The following is a 20,084-nucleotide window of genomic DNA, read 5'->3' on the forward strand; positions in this document are numbered from 1 at the left end:
TTTTCTAGAAGCCTTCGCCTCAGCATTCGAGGGATGCATTTTTAGTTGCTTAGCGGGGTCAGTACTTCCATTGCCCTGGAAATGCATACCTTTCTTTGCTTCAGCTGGTCAGGAGCGGGAGCCCTGGTGGTCTACCGCCTACCGGTCCTTCCTCTGTTGAACTAGTTGCTAATCAAGCTCTGGAAGAAACCGCACAGGGCCCTGGAGATTGAGGAGCACAACTTAATTAGGAAACCAAGATCCTTAGCGGGTTTTCTCAACCTTCATAGCGGGATGATTTGGACAAGGCGTCTAGAGGTTTATGAGAACTGACCTGTGCTCCGAGAGCAAGAGGGGCTGGGCAACCGGGTGAGAGGGAGAGCCCAGAGCTTCAGGCTGCACAAGGCACTGAGCAGCCCACAGAGCCTCCCTGGCCACCTCCAACCTGGCCTGCTCAAGGGTGAGCAGAAACAGAGGGTAAGCAAGGGATCAAAGGTCATTGCAAGAAATTGAGGCCTCCCTCCCACTTTGGGGCCTTAAAACACCGTGTCGCTGTCGGAGGAGGAGGGCACAGCCCTCCTTGTGGGTGGAGTGGAAGCACAGAAGGGACATCCGACGAAATGGCTCCCTCGTTAGTGATCACGTTCGAGGGGTCAAGTGAACAGGTGGGCAGACCGAGGGCGAGCCCGGCAGAGCAGAGTGGGGCCCCACCACCAGAGCAGAAGGCAGGCAGGGAGGGCTGCTAGTGGGGAAGCAGGTCAGGTCCGGCGGCATCTCAGAGCCAGAGATGAGCTAGTTGCGTCCATAGTCCCTGGACAGCAGGTACGTGTCCAGGCCTGTAAAACCACGGTTGCACCGTCAATATTGGCCTGAAAGGGGAGAGATACGGCAGCCCATACAGTGTGGGGAGGGGTGAAGCTTCTTCATGCTACAGAGCCAACAGACTTTTTAGTGTTTGTTGATCTTTTCTGTCTTATTTTAATGGTCTTCTGAAAGAATTGTCCACTTAAGACGTTTTCTCAAAGATGTCGGCGATGAATCTGACAGAAAATACCAGGACGACTTAAGGGCTCGCGGCTGGCTGTACTGGCACCAGCGTCTGATCGCACCTAGTGGGAAATTGGCAGGTGTTAGCTAACAGTTGGGTGCCATTCCGATCAGTGCAAAAGGCTTAACTCCGACCTCACAACTACTCATGTCACCTGACTCACGGGGTCCCTGCAAATAGCACCTCCCAGCCACAACGCCTCAAAAGACAGCAGTTAGCCTGTTTTTCTGCAACATGGTCACATATGGTCACTTCAGGAGAATTAGCTCTTTCATCTACCCCCTCAATCTGCTCTGCCAGCAACTGAAATTCAGTGGCTTCTTCCCTGAAAGACTATTAATGCTGGCCTGTGCTGGACGTCTTACTGAACCTATTTTAAGTTCCTTGTTGTACTAGAAGGCCTTTTGCTGTTTCTGAATGGATTGCCAGTGACCCTGCAGACCCAAACACTTCCTTTCCACAGAAAGCAAACTGTGGGTCAAAACAGCATGATTTCCTTTCTACCTACAGTCTCAACTTTCTAGCGCATTGCTCAGTATTGGGGTCCAGAGCTTTCTCTTCTGGGACTGGCCACAACGAGGCCAATTAGTGTCCATTATGGCAATGGATTTTGTGATGTGGAAATTTTCCCAATTGTACCTGGACTGAAATCCCCAATTAATCCCGCAGGACCCGGAAGAGCATGAGGCTTTTGTGAAACTGGTATAAGAATCCCCTCTTCAACAATAAGGCCCTTGGAGTTAACAACAGTTCTTGCTGTAATTGTTATTTTCCATGTTAGATGGAGCACATGCTTGAAGTAGTATTTCAGTGCACTGATGAAAACCAAAGCCGAATGAAAACATCCAATCAGTGGCTAATACCGGCCAATTTTCTTCTCTCCTACGGCCTTTTTATTATCAATGAGAGAGCCAAACTCTCTTCTGTCCATGTGCATATGGAAAAGTACAGTGTAGCTGCAGCCCCTCCTAGGTAAACCCATCTGACTGTGCAGGCCAGTGACCCCCAGAGAGGGCATGCTGGGTGCGTGTTTCTTCATGTGAGCCTGCGCACTCAGGAGCTGTGTGTTGATTTGGAATATCCCCAGAGGACCTGTGAGTAGTTCCATAAACACTTTTTTGGCAACCTGGGACCCATTTAAGCTGCTATAAAAAGGGGAACCAGACCTATTTTCTTCAAGCCAACACAGAAACTGAAAAAGAGGGACCTCTGAGGAATACACATGGGGGGATGAATTAACTAGGTGTTACCTCTGAATGGTTTGGACCAAGTGACAGCCAAGCGAAAAGCAGAATTTTCCTCATCACAGTGGCGCTGCATGTCTGAGACGGGGTGGGGGGCACTAGCGTTTGTTTGCATCAGTTAGAGCCTCGGCCTAATGTCAGAACATCTCCTTGAAGAGACAATGGAAGGATAAAGATCACTTTGAACCCCAAGAAGCCCTGTCTTTGGCCATGTTCTACCACTGTGACTCAGTTATACTGCAGGCCTAGCAAACGGCAGAAGGTTCTCTAGGAAGTGAGTCTGGGAGGAGGAGAGGGAGTAGTCATGTTTATATCTTCAGAAAACTAGCGAGTGTGGGCTTCTTAGCCTAGGACAGGAAAGGGGGAGCAGGCGGAGCATGGAGGAAGGCTGTTGGTTTGAAAGCTATCAGACTTTGTATCTTCTTCAGTGGACTAGATTTCTGCCACATCGTTTTATGTGACTGAGGGTAAGAAATGAGAGACAGTTGCAAAACCAACCCAAACCCCGAGTCAGCAGCTCTAGTCAAGTGAAGCTTTATAAACGGGTTGCAACCCCAGTGCCTTTCTGGGGTGAATCCCAGCTAGGCAGCAGTGTCTCTTCATTCCTAAATGATGTCCTTGTCCATTTCCAAAGGGGTATTCAAGAGCCACCAGGGCATTGCTGGAGAGGCACCAAAGGCCTTTGTATTCGCCACAGGGTGTCCAAAATCCCTAGTTAGTCATCCATTTAGCTTGAGGTCACCCTTCAAAGGCCTATCAGATGCATATTCGTGAAGAGAGAGGAGAGAGTCACCCATCACGCCTCTGGCAGCACAGACCTGAGCAACTGGACCTGAGCAACTGGGTGACAGCCCAGAAAGGCCAAGATGGCATAGGGGTGGGGACAGAAAATCTGAGGTCTACAGCAGTGTATTGCAGATTGTATTTTCTCTTTAGTGGGTCATGAAATCAATTTAGTGTGAAGCAAATTATTTATTTATTTATTTGTTCATTCATTCATTCATTCACTTATTCATTTATTTCTGGTTGAGTGTAAATTTTCTTTTATTCATTTATTGTTTAATAATTTATTGTCAAGTTAGCTAACATACAGTGTAGTCTTGGCTTCAGTAGACTCCTATGATTCATCACGTACATACAACACTCAGTGCTCACCTCAACAAGTGCCCTCCTTAATGCCCATCACCCATTTTACCCACTCCCATCAACTCTCAGTTTGTTCTCTGCATGTGAGAATCTCTTATGGTTTGTGTCCCTCTCTGTAACTTATTTTTCCTTCCTTTTCCCTATGGTCTTCTGTTAGGTTTCTCAAATTCCACATATGAGTGAAAATATATGATAACTGTCTTCCTCTGACTGACTTATTTCATTTAGCATAATACCCTCCAGTTCCATCCATGTTGTCACAAATGGCAAGATTTCATTCTTTTTTATTGCCAAGTTATGTTCCATAGTAGATATGCCACATCTTCTTTAACCATTTGTCCGTTGATGGACATTTGGGCTCTTTACGTAACTTAGCAATTGTTGATAGTGCTGTGATAAACATTGGGGTACATGTTCTCCTACAAATCAGCACTCCTGTATCTTTTGGATAAATGCTTAGTAGTGCTATTGCTGGGTCAATGGGTAATTCTGTTTTTAATTTTTTGAGGAACCTCCAGACTGTTTTCCAGAGTGGCTACATCAGTTTGCATTCCCACCAACAGTGCAAGAGGGTTCCCGTTTCTCCACATCCTTGCCAACATCTGTTGTCTCCTGAGTTGTTAATTTTAGCCACTCTGACCAGTGTGAGGTGGTATCTCATTGCGGTTTTGATTTGTATTTCCCCAATGATGAGTGATATTGAGCATTTTTTCGTGTGTCTGCTTGCCATCTGGATGTCCTCTTTGGAAAAGTATCTATTCATGTCTTCTGCTCATTTCTTCACTGGATTATTTGCTTTTCGGGTGTTGATTTTGGTAAATTCTTTATAGATATTTGATACAAACCCTTTATACGATATGTCATTTGCAAATATCTTCTCCCATTCTGTCAGTTGCCTTTTAGTTTTGCTGATTGTTTCCTTTGCTGTGCAGAAACTTTTTATATTGATGAGGTCCCAATAGTTCATTTTTGCTTTTCTTTCCCTTGCCTTCAGAGAACTGGAAAGGCAGCAGCAACAAAGCCCAAGACTAGCAGAAGAAGAGAAATAATAAAGATTAGAGCAGAAATAAACAAAATAGAATCCATTTTTTGGGATTTTGTAGAACAGATCAATGAATCTGGTTTTTTGAAAGAATCAACAAAATTGATAACCCCCTAACCAGACTTCTCAAAAAGAAAAGAGAGGACCCAAATAAAGAAAAGCATGAATGAAAGAGGAAAGATCACAACCAACACCACAGAAATACAAACAATTATTACAGAATACTATGAAAAATTATATGCCAACAAACTGGACAATCTGGAAGAAATGGACAAATTCCTAAACACCCACACACTACCAAAACTCAAAATAGGAGAAGTAGAAAATTTAAATAGACCCATAACCAGTGAAAAATTGAATTGGTTATCAAAAATCTCCCAACAAATAAGAGTCCTGGGCCAGATGGCTTCCCAGGATAATTCTACCAGACATTTAAAGCAGAGTTAATACCTATTCTTCTCAAGCTGTTCCAAAAAATAGAAATGAAAGGAAAGCTTCCAGACTCATTCTATGAAGCGAGCATTACCTTGATTCCCAAACCAAAGACCCCACTAAAGAGGAGAATTACAGACCAATATCCCTGATGAACATGGATGCAAAAATTCTCAAGATATTAGCAAATCGAATTCAATAGTATATTAGAAGAATTATTCGCCATGATCAAATGGTATTCATTCCTGGGCTGCAGGGCTGGTTCAGTATTTGCAAATCAATCAACGTGATATATCACATTAATAGAAGAAACGATAAGAACCATATGATCCTGTCAACAGATGCAGAAAAAGCATTTGACAAAATATAGTATTCTCTGTTAATAAAAACCCTCAAGAAAGTCGGGATAGAAGGAACATACCTTAACATCATAAAAGCCACTTATGAAAGGCCCACAGCTAATATCATCCTTGGGAAAAATTGAGAGCCTTCCCCCCGAGATTAGGAACACGAAGGGGATGTCCACTCTGACTACCTTTGTTTAACACAGTGTTGGAAGTCCTAGCCTCAGCAATCAGACAACAAAATGAAATAAAATGCATCCAAATTGGCAAAGAAGAAGTCAAACTCTCACTTTTCGCAGATGACATGATACTCTACATGGAGAACCTGAAAGACTCCACCAAAAAACTGCTAGAACTGATACATGAATTCAGCAAAGTTGCAGGATATAAAGTCAATGTGTACAGAAATCGGTTGCATTCTGTTGCTATATACCAATAATGAAGCAACAGAAAGAGATATCAAGGAATTGGTCCCATTTACAATTATACCACGCACCATAAAATATCCAGGAATAAATCTAACTAAAGAGTAAAAGATCTATACTCTGAAAACTATAGAAAACTTATGAAATAAATTGAAGAAGACACAAAGACATGGAAAAACATTCCATGCTCATGGACTGGAAGAACAAATATTGTTGAAATGTCGATACTACCCAAAGCAATGTACACATTCAATGCAGTCCCAATCAAAATTGCATCAGCATTCTTCTCAGAGCTAGAACAAATAATCCTAAAATTTGTATGGAACCACAAAAGACCCCGGATAGCCAAAGTAATGTTGAAAAAGAAAATCAAAGCTGGAAGCATCACAATCCCAGACTTTAGCCTCTACTACAATACAAAGCTGTAGTCATCAAGACAGTATGGTATTGGCACAAAAACAGACACAGAGACCAATGGAATAGAATAGAGAACCCAAAATTGGACCCACAAGTGTGTGGCCAACTACTCTTTGATAAAGCAGGGAAAAGTATCCAACGAAAAAAAGACAGTCTCTTTAGCAAATGGTGCTGGGAGAACTGGACAGCAACATGCAGAAAAATGAAACTGGACCACTTCCTTACACCACACACAAAAATAAATTCAAGATGGATGAAAACCTAAATGTGAGTCAGGAAACCATCAAAATCCTGCAGGAGAAAACAGGCAACAACCTCTTTGATCTCGGCTGCTGCAACTTCTTTACTTGACCTGTCTCTGAAGGCAAGGGAAATAAAAGCAAAACTGAACTATTGGAACCTCATCAAGTAGCCAGCCTTTAAACAATGTTAGAACATATTGAAATGCAATGTGCATTATTGCATACACTGTATTTTTATGAAGTCAAATTTTCATCTGGATTATAGGTATCTGCATCTATATGTGGATCCACATGCACACTAGGTTAAAAAGCTGTCTTTCTCACCGTGGATCACTATCTTTGTGGTAGTTAGGCAGCAGGGCAAAGTTGAGGACATCTGTGTGGGCCCCAAAGCTGAGGGGTAAGACAAACTTTTCTTCCTTCACAGTTTGGCTGAGGCATTCCGGAAAGAGAAGAGGAGAGCTACAGCTTAATCTGGTAAAGCCATTTTTTTCAATTGGAAAAAATAAAATGTAGCAAAATATTTCAGTAATGCAAAAGTGTGTCCCTCTTTCCCGTCTCTTGGTACCCCTTTCCTGACATGACCTTCCAGAAATTCTCTATGCACACACAAGCATCTATAATAATACATCTATCTCGTCTCTTTCTTTTTTTTAATTTTTTTTTTCAACGTTTTTTATTTATTTTTGGGACAGAGAGAGACAGAGCATGAACGGGGGAGGGGCAGAGAGAGAGGGAGACACAGAATCGGAAACAGGCTCCAGGCTCCGAGCTATCAGCCCAGAGCCTGATGCGGGGCTCGAACTCACGGACCGCGAGATCGTGACCTGGCTGAAGTCGGACGCTTAACCGACTGCGCCACCCAGGCGCCCCTATCTCGTCTCTTTCTTCCTCCATTTCTTTCTTTCTTTCTTTCTTTCTTTCTTTCTTTCTTTCTTTCTTTCTTTCTCTTTCTTTCTTTCTTTCTTTCTTTCAAAACCCTTTTTAAAGTTTATTTATTTTGAGAAATAGAGCGAGCAGGGGAGGGGCAGAGAGAGGGAGGGAGAGAGAGAATCCCAAGCAGGCTCCATGCTGTCAGCACAGAGCCCGACGCAGGGCTCACACCCACAAACTGCAAGATCATGACCTGAGCCAAAACCAAGAGTCAGATGCTTAACTGATGGAGCCACCCCGGTGCCCCACTTCCTCCTTTAAAAAATAAAATATAAATAAATAAATAAATAAATAAATAGCAAACAAGAGTGTGCCGTACACTGTTCCATACCTTGTTTCCTTCACACCTCACATAGTTGAGCTCATAAAGTGCTACATCAATCTTTTACACTCTAGATGGCATTCCATCATATGGTGCGCTGCAGTTTTGCTATACCAGATCTGTGGACAGTTGTGTACGTTTTCTACTGATTATCAACAGTGCTGTAGTGAACATCCTCATCCACCCGTCTGTGCACTTGTGCGTTGATATCTGTAGGACACATTCCCAGAAGCAGAGTATCTGGATCAAGAGGTCTGTGCATTTTAGATTTTGATTTGTCACATTTCATTTGCTCCACTGTGATTGTACCAAAATATCACTGTCATTTTGCTCTGTGGGCACTGGATCCAGGAGGCATGCTACCCTCATAGTGCCCCGTGGGGGCTTTTCATCATCAAAAACCTCCTCGTGCCACATCCTGACACAATAGGACTGCCCTCTTGCTTCCCCCATCCCCACCCTTTACTTCAAGAAAGAATAAACCCCATTCAAAAGACTTCATCTTCTTGGATATTTTAGCTTTCCTTGGGTGTAACCATTGTCCAAAAGGCTTGGCTCCATGAATATCTTATGAAAAACTGAACTGTGCTTTAATTTGGATTACACTAGGAAAAGGCAGTGTTTTAGTTTCCTACGAACATATTCCTAAATATTACTTCCAGATACAGACACAGCTTTGGGATAGTTACGAAGGTCCTATGTTTGAGCTACCTGGGCCTCTTCCCATGGCCAAATTCTTGTGCTAAGATCTGCGTTGCAACTCAGGAAGTAGTCAGATCCCGCTCACTGCTGTTTCTGCAAAAGCCTATAGAAGATCTGGTGATCTCTACCTGAGGCTCCTAGTTGGAGATTAAAATCATATTTAATAATACAAGGTGAAATCTGTTACTTGAGTAGTGCTTAGTGGCTGTTTGACTTGTCAGAAATGATCATGGGGCGCCTGGGTGGCTTGGTCGGTTAAGCGTCTGACTTCGGCTCAGGTCATGATCTCACGGTCCGTGAGTTCGAGCCCCGCATCGGACTCTGTGCTGACAGCTCAGAGCCTGGAGCCTGCTTCGGATTCTGTGTCTCCCTCTCTCTCTGCCCCTCCCCTGTTCATGCTCTGTCTCTCTCGGTCTCAAAAATAAATAAACGTTAAAAAAAAAATTAAAAAAAAAAAAAAGAAATGATCTATCATGTTAACTGCTTGCGACTTTGTTTTTAGAACATACCTAAAGAGGTAATATAGCTGTCCTATTATAGGCGAATTCTTTGCTGCTAAGGTAACAAAGCAGGAGGAGCAGGAGAGCAATTCTGAAGGTGGGGGCAAGTTTCATACAAACAAAATCCTGATTAGCTTCATATCAAAATTAGAACAAATAATCTTTGTTTCTCTTGAGTTGTCATATTTGGTTTCCTTCAATAGATAGCGATTTTTCCTAGGGTTAGGCAACACATTGAAACATTTTCACACTTCAGAGTGTGGAAAATGTGATGTACCACTAAGCTAACGTCTGCACGCTGAACACAACTTTAAAATATGCTTGCAAAACTGTGGCTATAGTTTTATTATGGTGATAACCATGACCATGACCAAACAGGAGATACAATAAACATTTCACCTCAAAAGGAACATTCTCGAAGAGATGGATATAGTTAAAATATATATTGGATTGCACCACAAGCCTAGATAAGCTGCTGATTGTCTAATGTCAGGGAAGTCTGTATAAAGTTGAAGCTAAAAGCCTGTTCTGTTAAATCCCAGTTCATCTCTACCGGGGCATTGTTTCTCAGGAGCTCAGTGAAAGGAGGAGACTCCATAAAATATGTATCTAACAAAGCATGTCAGCAGCTTGAATGGAGCAAACCAGTCCAGATCCGAGAATTCTAATAAATAAATGAAGTTGAGCATTTATTGCCAACAATCATGTCACTGGGGCCACGGAAAACTGGAGCCGTGCAGCTGGGAGGCAGGAGTGTGGAGCCAGAGAAGGTAATGGAACGCGCCCAGGTTTGATTATTTATGGCGTGCTGATGAAGAGACAACTTTCCATATGAGGAACAGCTTAACGGAGGAATAGTCAAGCTAAACCAGGAAGAGGTCCAGAGAAAGAGAGAGTAACAAAAGGGGACATGAATAAAAATGACAGCTAATAAAACAATACAAATCTAAAATGCTGTAACTTTCAGAAATAATTTAGGGCCAAGAGAAAAGAAAAACGTCCCGTTTTGCTGGCTCTGGGACAATTTTCCAAGAAGCAAAAGACGTTAAGCAAAATGAGTACGCTGAATTTAAGACCAAATTTGCCTCTATGCCTTCCTAGCTGTAAGTTTGGTTACTCCTGAAGCTGGCTTTATTCGTAAAAAGGGAAGTGCCAATTCCATTTGTATTTAGCTAATATATCCATTTTTTCAACAAATGTTTATTGTACATTATTCCGTATCAGGTACTGGACCCTCTGGGGCTGCGTGCTGAACAAAGACACAATCCCTGCCCTCCAGAGGCTTATGGTCTAGTGTGGGAAGTGGACAAGTCCACTGTCAAGTTCAAGACCCGGGGGTGAGCACTGCGGTGCTGGCCAGATCCAGGCCAGGAAGGGGCAGCCTCAGGGAGGAACATGAGGGCCAAAGTAGAGCCCAGAATGGAAATAACTGAATGCCACTTTCTGTATAAAGAAACACTTGGCAGCCTCCATGTACTCCAGATCCTACTTTGATAACTGAAAAATTAAAATACACTTTTTATGCAAAGATGAAAATTTCTATGGTTCTCAGTAGAGTTTTCATTTTTGAATTATGGACTTGAGACCTACGTGAGCTGCTTTATTTTTAAAATTGTATTTTTTTTTTTTACTTTTATTTGCATTTATTTTATGCAGAATTTACTCCCAGGCCATAGGTTTTTGTTTCTTCAGTTTCTTCCAGGAAGTCTTTTTCTTCTGAGCAAAACCTTTTTTTTTTTGCAACCTCCTCTTCTGGTTTAGGAATACTCTGTTCTTTTTCAGTAAGGATCGTCTCAGCGTGGCAGGGAGAGCTCATGTATGAGTTAATCCCACCATGAACCCTGTAAATTCTCCACTACATCTTGGGGGGGCTTTGTTCACCTGGATGAGCTCAATGACCAGAGACTCTACATCTAAACCCTTAAGTTCAGCATTACTCTGCAGTTTTAAAGCATCTGCAGTAAAAACTCAGCACGTTTTGGGCCACTGACCCGGTGTCCAGCCCCACTGTTTGCCCTGGGCACAACTACCAAATACACCATGGTAGCGACGGAATGGCACACATTGCTTCTGCAAAGTGACATCTTTCACAGGTACTTTCAGGTACTGTCATGTGACCTTGGATACATGCGTATAAAGTGAACATGAAGATTTGAATCTCTTCATTTGCATGATTTTGTAGGGTTTTCTGGGTCCAGTGAATGGCGGACCATTTTCAGAGATCACCTGAGGCCGCTTACAGGAAGAGCCTACCTGAGCCGTTTTAAATGGTCTTCCTATGGTCTAATACACCTCTTCTCCAAGGCTGGCCAGAAACATAATAAATATCAGCCCCCGGTTACTGCGAGGCCCAAGGCAGGAGCATCACTCACTGTGCACACACGAGGGAATGGAGTCCTGGACAGGTAATGCTCTGAGGGTCACACGGAGCAGCACGTTTCTACACCTCACTGCCTGTGGGTCAAGGATGTAGGTTGGGACCACACCAACAACATGTCTGTGTCCAAGGAAGGCTCATCAATGAAGACCCACTGGCTTATCAATCTGAGCTGTTCCCAGAGCCTCTTTAGCTGAATGACCCTCTCTTTCCTTCCTGCTCCCCGGTAGGAGTCCCTCTCCGTGCCACTCCAGCTGAAGAAGCACTCTTAAAGGGCCAGAAGCCCCTTATCTTGGGTGGCAGCAGGACCCTTCCCACTGTAATGCAGGGGAGTGCTTCTAGAAGCTGAGAACTAGAACATTCTATTCCGAATGAACCCACACACATAGGCATCCAGTGAGGCCCTCTGCACTGCACATCTCCTTTTCTCATAATAAGAGCTTTCTTAAAGATGAGTGCTGACCCCCCTGCCCCCTGCCCCAAACCTATGGTATAGGGCCCTGATGAGAAGGGGATCCAGTCAGGGCACCTAATCATGAGCCAGTCACACCCTCCTACCTGGGCCCGTGCCCCATTCATAAGTCTCTACTTTTTACAGGCTGTCTATACCCTCCGTGTTTTGCTGTAGGCAAAACACTGGCTGTAGGCAGGTGTCTCCACAACCTGGTGGACTTCAGAGTTTCCTTTACTTGCTGTGTGGGGGCAATCTCCCCCACAACTCTGCCTCTGTACATACTCCAGACCCCCTCCTCTGCCTTGGCCGACTGGCTAGTATTTCAGAAATACTGCTTAGTATCTGAGGACTGAGTAGTCTACGAATTATTTTATAGTTTGAATTCAAGTTTCATGGTTTGAATTCAAGTAGTGTTCTTGGTTGATCTCACTTTTAGGCCTTCAGACCAATCTTCCCAAAAGGTGCGGCACTGAATGGTAAAGTGGTTTCATTACTAACCTGGTTCTAAAAATATCAAACAGTGAAGGTCTGATATGATCTCTTTCAAACTGGGTAAAGCACGATGATTGACACACCACGGCAGCAAAATCTTTCAGAGATTTCCATGCCTACCCTCATAGTCTCAAATTTATAAAACTATTTGCAAAAAGTCAAGAATTGACTTTCTGGAAAATTTGAGCCAAATCGTGCTAATGAACACTTTTTTTTAAAATAAGACATTAAAAAAAAAAAAAAGATGACTTAAAAACCACTAGCTTATCAATTCGAATTCAGTTCTTCCTGGTTCGGCAACTTCCTGTAGCACAGAAACATGTTGTGACGACGCCTGGGCCGTGCTTCAGGCAGACGGCCACATGCACAGTACTTTCACCCGGAGGCTGGAACCTCAGCTGGACGACTGCTTAAACTCCCCCATTCTAAGAAAATGATTTTGCAGCCAGGATGTCCAGGAGCTCCAAGTGGCAACTTTTCTGGTTCCCAGGAATTTAAGAGGCAATCATTTACTCTTGGCTTTCGAAGAGAACCCTGGGCTTGAAAGGCACAGTTACATCAAAAATTGATCAGCTAGCGATGACCCTGTGAAGCTCCTTGGGAGGGAGGGCGAGCGGTTCAGACACCTAGCCATCTGGGCTGAACTGTCTAGCACACTTTCCAGGTTGTAAATTTCCTGGCCCGAAAGACTATTTGAGAAGAACTTTTAACCAAAAAGTGGTTTTTTATTAGCTGAAGTACTAAAAAATGCTTGATTACTTTGATATGGAACACTACAGCTGTAAGACTTACCAACATCTAATCTTCAAGGCAATGTACATTTAAGAAAATAGCAAAAATATTGGAAAAAATCCAGGAAACATGGAATTTTAAATTATGGTAGATGAGAACCTTATTAAATGTACTGCTCTACAGCCTATTCAAATACACCAGAGAATTTGATAAATATCAACACCATACGTGTGGCTGAGACTGGCCTGGCTCACATTTGTCTGTCTACTTAAACAGCAAACAGCTGAACAAAATGATATATGCGCACGCTCAAACACGCTGAACACTGTACTTGAAGAACAGCCTATATAATTTTTTACATTTCAATTGCCAAATTTTGGTCTTTTTCTTTATTCTCAAAGTCTAAGACATTAATGGTTAGTACACAGACTTTTAAAGTAAAACTGCATATGGTTAGAAAAATATACACAAAAGTCATATATATATATATATATGTATATTTTGTAAGAAAATAAAACTATGTACAAAAATCACTTGTGCTCATTAATGCTGATCCTAATTTGTCTGACTTTTATAATTAAGCACCACCATAAAAATGCAGGGCTTTGAGAGAAACAGAGAGCAAGCAAGCAGCATTCTCTTTACCCCCACCCCCAAGATTTCATTTCTCAGTCTCCCCGGGAGGTCCGGTCACCCCCTGGCTAGAGAATGCATTTAAAATCGTCCACAGCTTGGGAGGGTCCTCACAGTTGTGCTCTTGTTCCCAGTGCTGGAGGACTTCTTCCTTCCTGGCCAGCGTCTGTGCACAGAGGACACAGTTAAAGCCTGAACGGGCCCCAAAGAGGAGGGTGTGGGGGCTGGGACTCGCAGAGCCCCGGGGGGCCGCCCCCGGCAGCGGCTCCCTGGGTCCCGCTTGGGCTCCCTCCATTTTCCTGAACCTGTCCACATCAGTGTGATGATGAAGGCACAGCTGCCTTTTCAGCTTAGGAAATGCATTTAAGTCCTCATCAGGGGGAGCACGCTTGAGTAGCCTCCTTCTCTCAGGATGTTGTTTCCTGAAAGGAGCAGTGTGTTTCACCAGTTCTTCCTGAGCTCCTGTGCTTCCCGGTAAGATCTCCTCTTGCAGCCGGCCCTGAATTTCCTCTCCGTGAACGTAAAGTAAATGAAACTTGATTTCAGCAAAAGACTGGGCAGTGATCTGACAACGGCCACATTTGATTTGTAATTTGACTTCGTCCGCCTGGGTTAGGAGGAGGTCTTCTTCTAGGCTTGACTTGTTTTCCCTGAAAAGGGGGAAAACGGTGTGTGTAAGATTTCACGCAAAACATACTGGAACTTCTTGTTCAGGGATCCAGAACACGCCCAGTGAGGCGAAGGACGGGGAACGGGGGAAACGGCACATGGGAAGCGCAGACCACGGTGGACACCGACCGTCACTCCCGGTTGGGGTCACACCATTCTCAAGCTACCAGCCTCCAGTGAAAGAGTGTTTCCCTTTCTATCTCTCCCCCAGGGGAGCTAACTATTCTTTGGTTACCAGCTAGGTGTTATCTACTCCAGAGTCAGGTAGTACCAAGTGAGGCACCATAGGGACCCGCTTTGTTCAGCCACACCACCCACTCGCTGCTGCCCTTCCTAACCTTGAGCACTGAATGCAGCTTGGACAGTTAACCTAAACATCAAAATGTACTACAGAAAACAATTCAGAAGAGAGGTTTCTTTACGGTGGCTGCTAGATGTGTTAATAAAAGGCATAGACAGGGGCGCCTGGGTGGCTCAGTCAGTTGAGTGTTGACTTCGGCTTAGGTCATGATCTATCGGTTCACGAGATTGAGCCCCACGTCGGGCCCTGTGCTGACAGCTCAGAGCCTGAAGCCTGCTTTGGATTCTGTGTCTCCCCCTCTCTCTGTCCCTCCCCCGCTCACACTCTGTCTCTCTCTCTTTCAAAACTAAACATTAAAAATAAAATAAAATAAAATAAAATAAAATAAAATAAAATAAAAGGCACAGACATATCTCAGTGGATAGGAACGTCTGAAGAAAGGCAGAGAAACTCTAGAAAAGCCAGGAAGACAAAAGGCAGGCACCCCTGATTTTAAAATGAAGGTGGGAGCAGAAGCCAAAACTGAATAGAAAGTATTGAGAACAATTAGGACGATTAAGAACTATGAGGGACAGAGAACCTAAACTTAGAATTGTTTAATCTTCATGGTGCTGATGACAGTTCATTTCAGTGACTCTCCCTCCATCATCCAGTGGAAAGCAGGTGGACTGCTGGGGTTTCCCTGGCAGACCCATTGCTCTAAGCCCAGCCTGCCAGGCTTTCAAACTACAGAGCCTGCTTGTTCGTAACACCAGAAATCAGTACTCGCACAAGGCAATGATGACACGGGAAATGTTAATCTGGCCTGACAGGAAAACTAGCGCAAATGTAGAGGGCTGGGTCTGGGACCTGAAAGTATGGTCAATATGGGGGACGCGGAGTCCCTACCATGGGTCAGACTATATTCTGGGGCAAACAATGACACTTAGATATAAATTCTGTGGCCACAAGTTTGGGAACATTACTTGTAGAGGGTACCAGGAACTATATACAGTGATTTCCTATTTCCTATTTCAGATGCAAAAATCCTCTCTTTGTGACCCCAGCATACCGCAAACTGGTGTCTGTGCCCTGGCTAACTGGGATTAGAGGAATTAAAGAATCATCACTGCTCAGAAAGCGACGAGAAATGAGATCACTCTTCACAGACATGGAGGACGAGGTAACGACCTTCCGGAATGTTGATCTGAGGAATGTTTTTACAGACCTATCTTTCTGAAGAGGAAATACCGCCCTGTTCTCCAAATCCAAGCACCCCTTGCTGCCAGGCCTCCGTCCCCTTAGCACTCACCTCTCCACGGGTCCCTCGGGCCCTCGAGCGGTCAGGCCTCTGTTCTTTGACACATCTCCCGGCTGCCTTTCGCCGGGGGAAGGCTCCGTGCTGATGACAACCCGGTGCACTTCTTTTAGGTGGCCGAAGTAGACCCTGACGTGGCCAAACACTTTCGCACAAAACTCACAGCACACGAGTTTCTTCAGACGGTTCTCCGCATGATGGAGTTTCATGTGTGCGCTCAGGCTGCCGGGACGTACATAGGCCTTGCGGCAGACTCGACAGCTGTAAGGCCGTCTGTTAGTGTGTGTGTTCATGTGGTCACGAAGGTGCTGTTTGAACTGGAAGTGGTGGTTACAGACGTGACACCTGTGCCACGGTTTCTTAATGCCCGAGAGTCCGTTTCTCAGCGCAGAGCCGGGCTTCGGGGAGGTGCCGCTATCCTGCCTACAGCCGGGATACTTAGGGCTGAGGGGACTGTTTAACAACATGTCCTGCCCGAGGCTGCCTGGTGTCTGGGGCTGGAACACGCCTGCAGGAGAAGCCAGGGGAGCCAAAGCAGACACGACAATCACAGGCTTGGGCATAATGCTGCGGTATTTCTTCAGAGACCCTGGTTTTTGGTCACTGGATTCTTGCGGATCAGCTTTTACTCTTTCTTTACTATCTTTACACTTATTAAGGACACATTTCCTCCTTTTTCCCTGAAATGCCAAAATTTCATCTGGTACCTTTCGTTTTCTTACTCTTCTCTTTGCTGCCCCACCACTGAGTTTTGCTTTGTGGCTGAGATCTGGTCTGGTGGCCGCACAAAAGGTACTTTCACAGGGGCTCTGTGGAGCAGGTGTCTTGCCGAGCACCTTGGTGGCTGCAGTAAAGCCCTCTGGGATGGAGGATGCCTTACCACAGGCTGCCCTGAGCCCGGGCACAGAGCCATCTGTGAGGCTCACGTCTGACTGGCCTCCACACACCTCCGCTGTTCTCCCTCTGGCATAGGGCAGGATGGGCAGTTTACCTCTGGGGACTGGAGAGATCAGCTGAACTGCACTGCTGAAAACAGCTGGTGATAAAATGGTCATGGCTTTTGTAAGATCAGCTTGTTCTCTCCGTTTCCCACTGGCAACGGGAGAAGGTTTACTGCAGGTTTCCTCACTCACCAAGGTTGCTCTCCCTGGAGTCACTGTGAGGCCCGGCTTGGCTGAGGGCTCTTCTGGTGTGGATACCATCGGGGTGGCAGAAGGGTTCAGATCTCCATGGTCGTTGGTCCCTGGGGGTGGAGAGTCTCTGGGGCCACCATGGTTGTTCAGTGCCGCCATGCTGATGCTGGACGGGCCTGGGTCTAGTGATGGCACTTGCTCTGATTGACCAGGTCTGTGTGGGGATTTGGGACGGTCAGGTGGGGAGGGGGACGTTTGGGTTTGGGCAGGAGGTATGCCAGCACCACTCTCAGAGGAACCCCGAGTGGGTTTCTTTCTCGATCCTTTGTTATTTCTTGGGGGTTGGTATCGAGGAATAGGCAGCTTCAGATTTTCAGGCAGCGCCAGTCTGGGTTTCTGGATTGGCTGAGCGGAGGCGACATGTGGCAGAGCGACGAGAGAAAACGTCCCCTCCTGTCCAGCAACCTGCATCAGAGCGTAATTTTGGGTGGGCACCCCCAGAGGCTTGGCGTTGATGGAGGGTCCTGGATTCACCTGATCAGAGAGTGATGATGAAGGGCACGGCAGCACTCTGGATGTCAGGACTTTGGGCATGATTTTTGGTGCAATGGTCCTAAACTGACTCTTATTCTGCAAACCTTTCCCACTCTGAATCGTTCCAGAAGAGACGTTGGACTCACCTGCAATGACAATGGCAGTATAAAAAGTCACTCTGGTGTAACTGTCCTATTGTGGAGAGTGCAAATAAGCATCATTTCCTCTTGCCTGTGATGCGTTCCAAGGCTCACCCTTGGCCTTCTGGGCAAATGCCTGTGTTCCTCAACACCCAGCCTTAAACAACTCCCATTCACCTTCCCAAGGACCAAGAGGATTATTCTCCTCTATGGTTCCAAAGCCCCCAGGATAACATTTACCACTTTCCACAGTAGTTTATCTGTGTGTCTTTCCTACTCAACACAGAGATTCTTGAAAGTTGGACTCTGTCTTTCCCATTCCATATTCCACGTCCATCCTCTCCACGTACCTACTTCCGATTCCTGGTCTCCTTTCCCGCCCTCCCGAGCTGCAGAGACTGTCCTCTGGTATGTTCCGCTGTGTATTTCATTTATTTTATAGACATATCTTGTTTTCCCTATTAAACTTAAGCTTTGTGAGCATAAAGCCTCTATTTAATTCAGATCCATATTTCCCAGTGTATCTTCAGTGGGAAACAAATGTTTCTTGTATCAAGCTCCTTTCTCACTCCCTTCCAGGACGCACCATTTGACCCACTGGCCGGTGCAGTTTGTTTTGCACAGTGGAGGAATTTCCACACTGAATGCTAGCTTTGTTGCTGTTTCCCGTGTGACTTGTGAATTTCTTCTCACACCTTTCAAACTGTTTATGTGTGCTTTTGCAATTAAATCACCAGCATTAAAAAAGCTGATGTGACACCTTAAAAAATGTTGAATAAAACCAAAATGATAGAAAATGATAAGATACAGAGATAACATAAAAAAGGCATGAATCACGTAAAAAGCACCTGCTAGGACACTAATAGGTACAATTTTAACTGATACAATAACACTTCCAATTCCTTATTTACTAGGTTAACTGAAGACCAAGTACAACTATTCTCAGAGAATAATTAAGGCAACATTTCAATGCACTGCTTCTAAGAACTGAATCATCTCTTATTCCCTGAGACCTCAAGGCCCAAGGCCTGGCTGCAGTAAAGTTCCCCTTTTCTAAGTTCCTCATTTCAGCCAAACTTTACTCCCACTCACGCTTGCTAGGTACCTACACTATTCGAGGGATTGGCTATGACAGGCTCACATCCCCTTTCTAAAGCCTTTGGGGGCAGATGTATTTTGCAATTCACACTTTCAAATTTTAGAAAAGTAACGAGATGCATAAGCCAAATGTTAAGTAACACCCAGCAGGGTCTGCAGAGCATCCAATTTAAACCTACCACCACTTCTGTAGTAAAATATAGGAGTATTCGCAAAAAGTGGGACAAACGGAGGGTTTTTAAAATAGTCTTGCTCTGTTCAGGTTTTGCCTCTGAATGAGTTTTGGTTTCCAACTTTTGATCACATTTTCTGTTTTCTGGGCTTTTGAGAGTCTGGAGCTGTGGATGAAGGACTGAAGAACTCTTCTAGGGATACCAACGATACAAAGATGAACAGACACAAGTTCTACCTTAGGAAGCTGGCAATCTACTTCCATCTACTGAAACAGACAAAAATTTTAAATCAGCCTAAATTTTAACGTCTACAGTTACTGAACTAACAATTTTAGCAGAAGGTTGTTTCTTTTGGCAAAAATGACACTCCTCGCATGAGTAAGCAGCGTAGGAATAAGGTTGAAATGTATACCGATCAGCTTGTTCTAGAAAGTAATCCCTCTTCGGTGAAGAAAAAGTATGTTAAAAACATGTTTCACATGGTGGCCTGCATTGGGGTAAGAAGGAAAAAGACTAGCGCTATGGGAAAACTCAGGTCAGGAGAACCGTGGGATCTGTTCTTACCCTCTTTAGCTTTGTTACCCCAAAGCTCATGGGTGAATGAACTGGTCCATCATCTCACAACAGTCTGTTACAGATTGCTTCTTCTTCCCACATACTTTTATTTATCTTTTGGTTCTCTATCTATAGACTTTAAATGTAAATGCCTTCCATTTTTAGCCTTGTCTTCTCATCTTGGCGGAAGAAGTGCTGAAGTCAGTTGTAAATAAATGTTAAATTGGGATTGAGTTTACAGAAAGCTTAACATTATTGATAGCTTTTGGTTGCTTAAAGACAAGGCTTATTAAATAATTACATTAACAATAGTAATGGTCTTGGAATCTACACAACAAATCGAGGCTGAGGAAGGAAGAGAAGAGAAAATGTCTACTGCATACTCCCAGCGGACTGAGTACAAAAGAACAGGAAGAAAAGCTGCTTTGTCCTTAATCAGTTGTAAATCCTCTTGAAATAATATGTGACAATAATACATCACAGCACAAGACCCATCACCTCACTCATCTGCTCAAAACTGTCCAAGGGCTCTTCATCTCCGAGCCGGAGTCAGAGTCCTTGCAATGGCCTGAAAAGCCTCATGCCCTCAGCTCCTGGGAACCTCTCTGACTGACTTCCTTTGTTAGCTAAGCTATGCTCCAGCCGCAGTGGCTTCTTCACTGTTCCTTCCACGTGCACACACCTGCTTTCTCAGTGTCTGTACTTGCCGTGTTCACTGTC

The 20,084-nt window shown here is 44.5% G+C and overlaps 1 protein-coding gene across 4 annotated transcripts in view; it reads right to left on the bottom strand.

Moving 5' to 3' along the window:
• Positions 1-13,282: 13,282 nt before the first annotated feature.
• Positions 13,283-20,084, bottom strand: part of ZNF438 (zinc finger protein 438) — a 166,583-nt gene continuing 159,781 nt past the window's right edge. For all 4 annotated transcript variants that reach the window (XM_042991329.1, XM_042991328.1, XM_042991327.1 and 1 more), the window contains 2 exons: positions 15,726-17,544; positions 13,283-14,114 (listed from right to left, as the gene is read on the bottom strand). In XM_042991329.1, coding sequence (XP_042847263.1) covers positions 13,493-14,114; positions 15,726-17,544 — 2,441 coding nt within the window. In that variant the 3' untranslated portion in view covers positions 13,283-13,492. The remainder of the gene's footprint in view (positions 14,115-15,725; positions 17,545-20,084) is intronic.

This window comes from Panthera tigris, chromosome B4, assembly GCF_018350195.1.
Source record: "Panthera tigris isolate Pti1 chromosome B4, P.tigris_Pti1_mat1.1, whole genome shotgun sequence".
In the NCBI taxonomy this organism is placed as follows: domain Eukaryota; kingdom Metazoa; phylum Chordata; class Mammalia; order Carnivora; family Felidae; genus Panthera; species Panthera tigris.